Genomic DNA, 11096 nt, shown 5'->3' with positions numbered 1-11096 from the left:
GACCTTAGAACTGAAGAAGCTTCTCGGATGAGAGGTGAAACGTCTTCAAGCAACTTAAAGAAGTCCAGACGCTTTTCTTTGCAAGCTCCTTTGACTATAATCTGGGTTAGACTCTCAGTGTGTATTTTGTCATCTCTAGAGGTTTAGGATAATTTGACTTTAAAGATTTATATGGTTTGAATGAATGCTTGCTGTAATTTTCCACACAAAAATAATAAACAATGTTCACTGTGTCATAGGACAGCATTTAAGTGGAAACTAAAATATTGGAAGAAAAAGATTCTCACATTTAATTCAGTGTCACTTTTATAGTGCCTAATCACAACAGCAGTCGCCTGATATTGTAAAGACCCTGCATTGATATTCGTAATTTGAACATGAACTGCAGAAGCACCTGGCTCTCTATTAAAGTGCATAAAACACTACTCCACAGTCCGTACAGATGTTCGTTGAACGTGTGTGTGTTCGTGATCTGCTGATTAGCGTTACGGACTCCTCCACAGTGTTGAAAAGTCAATCATGCTTATTATTGAGTTAAGACAGTTTTTGCCTTGCCCCCCCCCGGAACACCCTTCATTGTAACCTCCCCTTGATCTTACTGATACACTTGTCCAGATGTTAACATGTCGTCACTTAACCGATTAAATACATTGCAGACTGTGTTCCTACAGAGTGCGAGAACAACATTACTAAACAAATCACACTCGTTAAAGGAATATGAGGCAGTTAGGGTTCCAAAGCCATCCCGCCCAGGAGTCAGGTCTTTCTGCCAAAGAAAAGTCTCTCCCTTTCCTTCATTTCTCCAAATTCAGCCGATCTATACTTTGCTCTTTTTTGTCCCACTCAGATCTCCTTCCGCCCCCCCCAAGTCCCTCCCCCGTTTTTACGTTACTTTAGGGATTGTGCGCTCCTCCTCTTCTTAAATATCAAGATAATAACGCGTGCAGAGTGGATTTGAACTTCCAGCCAGACCAGTGAAGTGGGTGAGTACAGTGGTCTGAAAAATAAGCACGCTCACACTCCGCGGATCATTTGGAGTCTCCGGCAGTTTCATTTGGAAAAGTTTTAAGTGATCAACCCGAAACGAGCCAGCTGGACTTTGGATACACTTCCAAGGTTGTATTTCATTATTATAATTATAATAATCATAATAATTATGATTATTATTGTGTTTATTATAATTATAATAATCATAATAATTATGATTATTATTATGTTTATTATAATTATAATAATCATAATAATTATGATTATTATTATGTTTTCTCCGTGGCTCACCTGATGTTAACTAAGGGTAATATTTGTGTGGTTATTTAGCGATATTGCTCTAATGTCAGTGTTTTATTCCCATATCAGGAGCTGCTTTTTAGGTGACGGGAATGTTCCCACACTAGTAGATTCAAGTGATTAGACTGATTGATAAAATTGAGCCAGGGACCAATTACGTCCCCTCAACCAGCTGATTGATCACTTGATAAGCGGTATCACTGCAGCAGCCTCAGTGAAGCCCTGGGACAGCTTAGCACACACGTGGTTTCAGAAGCAGCGCTTTTCTCTTGTTTTTGAATTATTTTTAATAATAATAATTATGCAAACTAGAGCTATGTAAAGCATTAAAGCAAAACCTAAATGTGATTCACCGACACGAAGTGTCCTAATAAGATTAAGAAAGGTTTAGTTTCATAATTACTCAGAGACAGTTATCTGTATTTATGAATTAATTTATTTTTATTTAACGTTGAAATAGAACAAATAGTACTTTATATAGTCCAGGCAATGTGGATTCCAGACATACATGTCCTAGTTCGTGCAATAATGGAAGAAAATTGGGAAAACATGTTATTCCATTATGTCTGTTCATTTATTTTAGTTAACAGTGATTCAAAACTGTAGGTTATATAAGCTACAATAAAACATTTGATTTTATTTCTATGAGATTAAGTGAGTAAAGAAAAATAAGATTTTAAAAGCCTAATTTTGTCCAAGTGAAACTGTACTATAGATTACTGAAATGCTGCATAAAAATCCACTTCACCTGGAAACACAGTCTAGTCTTTTTATTTACAGTCTAAGGCTACAGCGCAGCAGTATTTGTGCTCGTCTGCACCAACACTACTGGTTGATATTCCTGTACAAACTACTAATCTAATAATTAATGGCTTGATTGGTCAGTTGAAACTAATTGACTACAGTTTAGAGGGTATTACTAATTTTTAAAATCATTTTAGGTTATGCTACTAGGTACTACACTAGACTGCACTTTCTGTGGTTTGTGGTCACTGTGTCGCTTCTATATTAAAAAAAAAAAAGCTTATCTCATTCGAACATTATAACATATATTAACTAAAGTTAACTGTAGTCTTACAGTAGGCTAATATTTGGCATTTATTATAAGGTCCCACACTGACTGTCACTCCTTTTTTTTCTTTCTTGCAGATACTGTTGAGATGATTAAACACATCCTTATACTCCTGCTCTGTCTTGTGTGTCTGTGTTCACCCCGTCCTCAGCCAGGTAAGTTGAGTCTAGCAGGATATGATGATTTTGTAGCTGAATCCAAACTTTGTAACCCGCCCTGGTGCTTTCTCTCTGACGTAGCTGTAATTACGTGCCAGATTTGCAGATCCAAGACTGACAAAGTGGAAAATTATTATACTCTCAACACAACACAAATTCACTCTGCATACACACTTAACCAGCATTCCCTGGTTAAGTGTGTATGCAGTCACACACACACACACACACACACACACACACACACACACACACACACACACACACACACACACACACTCTTTCACTTGTTTTTTTTCCCATTTTCTTCTTGCAGCTGAACGCTCCCACACTTTCTCAGAGCAGGTATTAGTCCAATACTTCTGCAGATTCCACGGTTGTTTATGCAGGTTAAAGATATATTTCCATATAGAATTTCAATTCTCCAAATGGATTTATAGTTGAACTCCACAGAAACTGCTTTCCTTGCTTTGAGATTGATCTGCAGCTATGTGTATATTGAGATCAATACAGCCATTAGGCCATGGGCATAGACTTCTGGGTATGACACATGGGCCTGAGGGGTCTGGTACTTAGCTATTGGCAGCAGATCCTACTTTTCCTGATTCTATTTTGGGTCCTGAGAGCTAAGGAGTGGGTCGCTGTGGATCAGTGTTTCATTGGCTGGGAAGTGACGTTGATTCACTGCATTGGGCCTCTGCCTTGTATTTTTGGAGCCAGACATGATCATATTTAGACAGGGTGGAGTACTAAGTTATCAGCTAATGTCAGCAAGCTGAGTTAGCTAGCCTCACACAAAGACGCGGTGTAACACACAGACAGAAATAGCAAAACTAGTAAAATACTGGAATTGCACTCATGAAAAGTGGAGTCTAGACTTCTTAGTTAGGTTGTACGTCCATTAAAATGCTGCAAAAAGCATTGCTTTTATTCATTTTAGACTCAAACTGGTTCCTGTTTTCCTTCCAGCACCTCCAGAGATGGCAGTGAAGATGGAGGAGAAATTGGCTGTAGCTGGCTCTCTAGCAGACACAGTGGCGCTACCGTGTTACTTCTCCATAACGCAAGCTTATCCCAGCAGCTCCGCACAAGCTCTGACGCACACCCCTACACCTGCGCAAACTCACAGCCAGAGCTCTGATGACTACGGCAGGATCAAGTGGACGAAGCTAGATGGGCAGGAGGAGAAAGTGGTGCTGGTGGCCCAGGGACTGGGAGTAAAGTTGGGGCATAGCTTTGAGAGCAGGGTGTCACTGCTCAGCTATCCACAGTGGTTTGGAGATGCTTCTCTGGTGATAGGGAAGCTCAGGGCCAGCGATGCTGGGTTATACCGCTGCGAGGTGATGCATGGGCTAGAGTCCACTCAGGTCACAGTCATCCTCACTGTCAGAGGTGAGTAAAACATACAGGAACACTAGCAACTCACCATTTTATAGTCAGATTAGGAGTCTGTATGCAAGTCTACAAACTTCATTGTCTGTATCCAGATGTGCCCAGCTGGCAGAGACTTCAAAGTTGAAGGTGTCGCCAAAAGTATTGACTGAAATGTGTACACGTGCCATTTTCTTTAAAGTGCCCTTCCTCTCTGGTCATTGTAATGGTCTGTTTTCTAATCCATCTGCTGAAAGAGGAAAGATTCTCTGAGATGACCTAAAAACGTTTAGGCAACTAGTCCAAAGCTAACTGTGTCCAGCAAACACTTTAATCCAGTGTGATGTGGAAACCTAAAGTCTGCTTTACACAAACACTCGCACCAGTCCCAAAAAGCTGATTCTGTTCATCGTAGCGTTTTCAGTGGGAGAAATGTTTCGGTATCATCCAAGTGACTTCTTCAGTCTCAGCTGACTGCAAGTTTCCCAACCTCATAAACAGTACATTTGCACAGTGACTGAAACTAGCACCACTGGCAAACAATGGGCTGGGAGGTCTCACATCAGTCTTTCACTCATTCAGGAGACATCTTGTGTCTTGTTGTGTGTGCTACAAAGATATTACCACTATTTTAAGCAGTGTGCTGTATTGTGAGGAGAGAGTGTTTAAAAACAAAAACAAACATATGCTGGAGATCCAGATCTGCATTATTTGCAGCCTAGGAGAGTGGCCAGCATTCATTTTTAAAAAGTTTAATTCTGATTTTTTAAAATTCTCAAAACACAACCTTTCAATTTTAGACAAAACTTTATTTAACACAGGCATCACTAAAGTCAAAGCATGGTGGACAAAGAAATTCACAGGACTGGGAGCCACTGCGATAGAGGGAGGGGTGTGTTATTTCACAAGCTCAGGTAGAAGGTGTGTATGATTGCAATGGTGAGTGAAAGGAGAAGGGTAAGAGGGCGAAGCAAGGCTACAGAGAGGGGTGGTTCACTGGGTGAGTGGGTGAGTGATGAACGAGCAGATGTCCGACGTCCTCTTTTCCACAGCGGGGGTAACTTGCAGCAAGCAGGAGGGCAGGCAAGTGAGATTTCAGGCTTACTCCAGGAAACCTAGAGGTAAGACCAGTGGCAGCTGGTAGGTAGCAAGTGGGCGAGGAGGACCAGCATCAGAGGGAATTCGGTTCTTAGTGGAGATGAGTGAATGCTGATACAAGGATGCAAAACTGGAAACACAGAGCAATGTTACACAGGGAAATGAGTATGCTAACGGAACATGGAGACATAAGGAAAGGTGGACCTGGGAACTAGAAACAAAGCCTCAGGAGCAGAATGGAAAATATGCCAGAATACCAAAACACACCAGATCTTGACAGTACCCCAAGAGTCACCTCCAGGCACTGATCAGACACAGACCTGCAAAGACACTCGTAGAAGAAAGAGATTAAAGAATGGTCAAGGATGAATGCCCGCAGGACCCAGGAATGCTCCTACGGGCAGTACCCCTCCCAGTCCAACATGAACTGATTGCGCTGGCCTTGCTGACAAATGTTAACGAGCCAGCAAAAATCATAGGCCGGGTGGCTGTCGATGAGCCGGGTGGGTGGTGGGGGAGGATCGCATAGAGGGCACAGTTGACTGGAATACACCGGTTTGAGTCGAGACACATGAAAGGTGAGATGACTGCGCAGTGATGGGGACAACTTGAGTTTGACAGTCATGGGACTAATTACAGAGTCTATTTCATATGGACCCATAAAATGAGAAGCTATTTTTTGGGTTAATGATTTTAATGGTAAATCTTTAGTTGGAAGCCATACTGACTGGGTAAGTAACTGGGTGCAAGGGAGCAATGACAATCAATGTACTTTTTGTTGTGGTTTTAAGCAGAGTCCCCCTGGTTTGAGTCCAGACCTGCTGACTCATTTGGAGGTAATGTAAAAGTAATGCTGCTCATCACCCTGAACACACCATCCCCACTGTGAAACATGGTGATGGCAGCATCATGCTGTGGGGATGCTTTTCTTCAGCAGGGACAGAGAAGCTGGTCAGAGTTAATGGGAAAATGGAAGGAGCTACATACAGGACAATCCTGAAAGAAAACCTGTTGGAGGCTGCAAAGGACTTGGGACTGGGAAGGAGATTAACCTTCCAGCAAGGCGATTATCCTAAACATACAGCAATAGAATTGATTAGATCAAAGAATATTCATGTGTCAGAACGGCCCGGTCAAAGTCCAGACCTAAATCCCATTGAGCATCTATGGCAAGACTTGAAAATTGCTGTTCACAGATACTCTCCATCCAATCTGGCTGATTGGCTATTGATTTTGTTTAGATTTTAAGTTTGATTTCCTGATATGTAGATTTGTTTTTCAAGCATGAACTGAAACCTTGACTTTTGGATATTCATAATTTTGGTCGTATATGTTGATATTTTGTCTCGAGGACCTTCAATAATGGATCTAAAATTATGTTGATTTAATAAAACACTATTGAAGGCATCCATATATTCCTGATTGTTGATAACCCTCCTGCAGGTGTGGTGTTCCACTACAGAGCTAACAGCAGCCGCTACAGTCTGAACTATTCTGAGGCTGTGGAAGCGTGCCACTCTGTAGACGCATCCATCGCTACACCTGAGCAGCTGACGGCTGCTTTTGAAGATGGCCTCGACCAGTGTGATGCGGGCTGGCTTGCAGACCAGTCAGTTAGGTATGTTCCTACATTTCTTTAAACAAATAATCTCAAGTTTAATGTCCCTCGTAATTTCATGATAAATTAGCAGATAAAATAACCGAAATTCAAAAGTTGAAGTGCCATTTTGAATCTCAGCGAGCCCAAATGTGATGGTAAATCAAGTGCGGTAGGCCAACTCTGCCACACCAACCCTCTGTATTTCCTCCTTCATTACATCCATGGATCTTCTCTGAGACTCTGCACTTAAGTCACATTTTCGTCGTGTGCAGTTCACTGTGTCGGTGCACAGAGGCAAAACTACAAAAACTGTTATTGTACACGTACTTAGGGACCCAACTATAGAACATGAAAACCGAATAAGCAAATAAATGTGACCTCTTTAAATATCAGATCATTTCTTGCTCTGCTTTTAAAAAATATTGTCATTATTATTGTTCATTTTTCAGATATCCACTCACAGTGACCCGTCCAGGCTGCGAAGGTAATCTAAAGAATCGGCCAGGTGTGAGAACCTACGGCATCCGTGACCCCATGGAGAAATATGATGTGTACTGTTACGTTGACAAACTACACGGTAAATACACATGCAAGACACATACATACTGAAATACAGAATTATAGAGGCAGTGGTTAGCTTAGCTTAGCATTAAGTGTTTAGCAGAACACTTTTCTGAAGTTAAAATTTCAACCTTGTAGCTCCTCCACTAGTTTCTGCTAGTCTGCTGCGGCTCTATACCAGGGGTGGGGAACTCCAGGCCTCAGGGGCCGGTGTCCTGCAGGTTTTAGATGTGTTCTTGAAACAACAAAGCTGATTTAAATGGCTAAATTACCTCCTCAATATGTCTTGAGGTTCTCCAGAGGCCTGGTAATGATAATAATCATTTGATTCAGGTGTGTTGATCCAGGGTGACAAATGTAATTCATTTAAAACATCAAGTAAAAAGACTGTGGTTAGCTGTAAACTGACTTTGTGTATCTGCTCTGTCTGTAGGCGAGGTATTCTATCCTACTTCCATCAGCAGTAAGCTCACCTGGCAGCAAGCAAGGGAAGAGTGCGAGAAGCATGATGCCGTGCTGGCATCGCCCGGTCATCTGTTTGCAGCCTGGAGGGCGGGGCTAAACCGCTGCGACTTTGGCTGGCTATCTGACGGCAGTGTCCGTTACCCCATCACCATCCCCAGGACTCAGTGTGGAGGAGGCCAGTTGGGGGTCCGCACACTTTACAAGTATGAAAACCAGACTGGTTACCCAGACCCCACTGACAGGCACGGAGCTTTCTGCTTCAAGGGTAAGACAGAAACACACATTGATCCAAACTGGACAGTAATTTACTCTGCTCATTTTCTTATTTGCATGAACTTAGTCTTGCAACAGAGCGGTCTCATATCTATTAAGTGTTTATCCCGTTATCTAGTTTCAAAAGGTGAAAAAGGCTGCGTAATAAACAGTTTTAAAAAGCATGTCAGTTTCGGCAGCTTCTTTCATTTAAGCCACAGACATCGAGCTGGTTTCACAGGACAGGAGTCTGTCACTGTTATTTAAGGGTTATTTTACCTTATATAAATATTGTGCTTGTGATTTGGCGCTATATCAATAAAATCAAATTGAATTGAATCGAATAGTTGAAGTCTCTGCATCCTAGTTGACTTTTGAAACTCCAAAAACCACAAGCTTTAATTACAGATACAGTCCCGCTCAGGACCTTTGCAGGTCACAGAGCAGTGTTTCACAAGACACCGAGTCTCAAAGGTAATAATAATTTGGAGATCTATAAGCATGTATGTGCAAATTGTTTGGTCATATTTTAATGAGGAATTCTGCTTAGAGCAGTTGTGTCTTTAGATGCATTGTGTAACCTGGTTACGAAAATTAGTAATATTACAGATAAAAAATTAAGACAAATTACAAAGTGTATGGAATCCAGGTCCATGCTGCACTGTTGAGCTTGCAATACTCGCCCTCCTCCAAACATCCACAACACTTTGACAAGAAAAGTCTAATTTGGTCAATAAACACTGAGGTGTCACAATCTGCAACCACTTAAAAGCCGAGTAAAAAGAAGTTACAAAGAACAAACCCAACCAAGAGAAGAATGATCTCTTAGTAGCCATGTTAATGGTGGGCCATGGTTTTTACGAGGGGAAAAACCCAGCACGTGCACTCTAACACAGATAGAACAGAAACAGGACAGGTCCCTAATGTTTCACAGCTGGGACCCTGCCCAAACTCAGACAGACAGACGGAGGAGATGTAAAAGAGGGGGATTTCTCCCATAAGTGACATCATTGTATAAAAAGCACAAAACTTTAACAGTGAGCCCAGCTCAGTCTGCAGTGTGAAGCTGCAGCATCAAGTATGAGGCACTAAACATAATTTCCCTCACTTGCCTTTCTGAACATGAAGCCTGTGTAATGTGCTTTACCAAGACTTAAGTATAGTGGCAGGACTGCAAGAGAAAGTAAATGTACAGTGACGGACAGACCCCAGCCAGATGGTTGAAGCTCGCCAAATACATGACATCATATCTGGGAAGGACTTAACATGCAGCCAGGGTCTCCTTCACTGTGCAAAAAGACAGACTCAACCACAGTTAAAGCACAAGTCTGCAGGCAATTCACACCTTTAGCAAGCTCTTTGATAGAAGCAGTAATCAAAAAATGCAGTTTAACAAGTATTCCTTCAATAAAAGTCACAATAAAGGTACAAAAGTATAACAGCTTTTACTTAGTAAAAGTAGTGCAGAAACATTTGATTCAATTCAGTTCAATTTTATTTCTATAGTGCCAAATCACAGCATCGGTTGCCTCAGCATCTGCTCTGTGACTGCTTCACCTGTTCTGTTACAGACTTTCTGAGGACTTGTGTAACCCAGTGGAGTCTAACTGAATGGAGCATGACCGTAACATCATTTTCAGTTTTGTTTTAGGTTGTCAGAAAGGTATTTTCTCTAGATTATAGAGGATAATAGTGGTGTTGTACCTGCAGTATAAAGCATCATATAAGAATCAGTCCATTTACCATTATGTTGAAAAGTCTTCCTTATATGTCTCTCTAGATCTAAAATTATGGCTATAGTGCTAAAGAGAAACAGGAAAAAAGCACACTCGCAAAACCCACCCAACCAAACACCCTCCTGCACATTCACACATGGAGGGGACTATGTTACATCCAGTTTATTAAAGCATTATGTATGTGACGCTCAAACCCCCCACTCACTCCCAGGACACTAACCATTTGAACTCAGCACTTAGACACATACAAAGGAATGCATTGTATGTTCAGGAGCCCTAATTGTTAGTTTACAGAGAGGAATTTCCCCTCGGGGATAAATAAAGTATACGTTATTATTATTAGTGTGTGGTTACCTCTCTTCTTTGTTGGAGCATCTGTGTATCATTCTGTGTATTATGCCTGTTGGTCATCTTGTTCATCTTCCCCACTGTCTCTCCAGCTAAGTTTCCATGTTTCAGGTTATTTAGTTTTATGTTTCTAGCTTCATGTTTAGCTGTCCCCAGTTTAGGTTTTTATAGTGGTTTTGAGGTAATTCTTACAGCCGCAATAAAGGCTCATTCTCAGTTCGAAACACTCTCCTTCATCATTGTCTGCACCTGGGTCCACACCTCTTATCTCCACACTGTTTGTGAGGCAAACTGTGACAAGAAAGCAGTCTTCTCTGCTAAGATGACTGGCAAAAGTCTTCTGTGTTTTCCACTTATGAATAATCGTTCAAACTGTACAATGATGGACTTGGAAAGGTTTGGATATAGCCTTACATTATAACCCTTCCTAGACTGATTGATTACTGATGTACAATTGATAATGTGATAATGTGCAAATTGCCAAACCATCAGTATTTATAGAGGTGTTCACACTTACTGATGATCAGATAATCAAGTGAATTTGGTTAGCAGCTTAAGTCCCGTGGAAACACAGAATTTTATGTAGTTTTTAACACACTTTCTGTATTTTGCCTCAGTTGATACGGTGTAATATGTCATGTTTTTGTTCTTTATCTGAGGTTGTATTTAACCAATTTTAAGATAATTTTTATTATGTCTTGAGGGTGTACTATTTTTTCTGGGGACTGAAACAGCTTCATTCTTAACAGGTGACTTAATGTTTCCAAAATCAGCAATCAATCTGCTGCATTTCCTTTTATAGCTTGCTGTGTGCTAGCTGCCGTCTGACAGCTTCCCAGACTCCTGTTTCTTTATTTAATGACTCATTGGTTTTGCTGATTTCATTCTGTGAACATTTTTCACTCAGTATAAATGTTGCTTGCTTGCCTAAATGGTTTTTAACACACTCATAGATTTCCACATTTTCCCACTGCCGGTGCTGTGTCTTATTTTCCAAAGCAGACGGGTTTATTTTCTACCTAATCATTCTTAACATTATATGCCAGGTTTACAATAGGATTTTCGCAAATACTCATTTGTAACTCACTGCTGCGTTGATCACTAACACTTCTTCCTTCCTAGCATTTGTTTCTGAATGACTGACAATAACA

At 41.1% G+C, this 11096-nt stretch overlaps 1 protein-coding gene across 2 annotated transcripts in view; it reads left to right on the top strand.

Annotated features, from left to right (window-relative positions):
- Positions 1 to 932: 932 nt before the first annotated feature.
- The window catches only part of vcanb (versican b), a 32068-nt gene continuing 21904 nt past the window's right edge, over positions 933 to 11096 (top strand). The window contains exons 1-6 of one of the 2 annotated variants that reach the window (XM_005739144.2): positions 933 to 983; positions 2437 to 2514; positions 3484 to 3906; positions 6427 to 6601; positions 7033 to 7160; positions 7578 to 7874. In XM_005739144.2, coding sequence (XP_005739201.1) covers positions 2448 to 2514; positions 3484 to 3906; positions 6427 to 6601; positions 7033 to 7160; positions 7578 to 7874 — 1090 coding nt within the window. In that variant the 5' untranslated portion in view covers positions 933 to 983; positions 2437 to 2447. Of the gene's footprint in view, positions 1117 to 2436; positions 2515 to 3483; positions 3907 to 6426; positions 6602 to 7032; positions 7161 to 7577; positions 7875 to 11096 lie in introns of both variants that reach the window. The other variant, XM_005739143.2, reaches the window with a different exon arrangement.

Source organism: Pundamilia nyererei, unplaced genomic scaffold (assembly GCF_000239375.1).
Source record: "Pundamilia nyererei isolate P.nyererei 1_Seehausen unplaced genomic scaffold, PunNye1.0 scaffold00089, whole genome shotgun sequence".
Taxonomy (NCBI): domain Eukaryota; kingdom Metazoa; phylum Chordata; class Actinopteri; order Cichliformes; family Cichlidae; genus Pundamilia; species Pundamilia nyererei.
The sequence above is the reverse complement of the archived record's forward strand: the minus strand, read 5'-3'. Positions and strand labels throughout refer to the sequence as shown.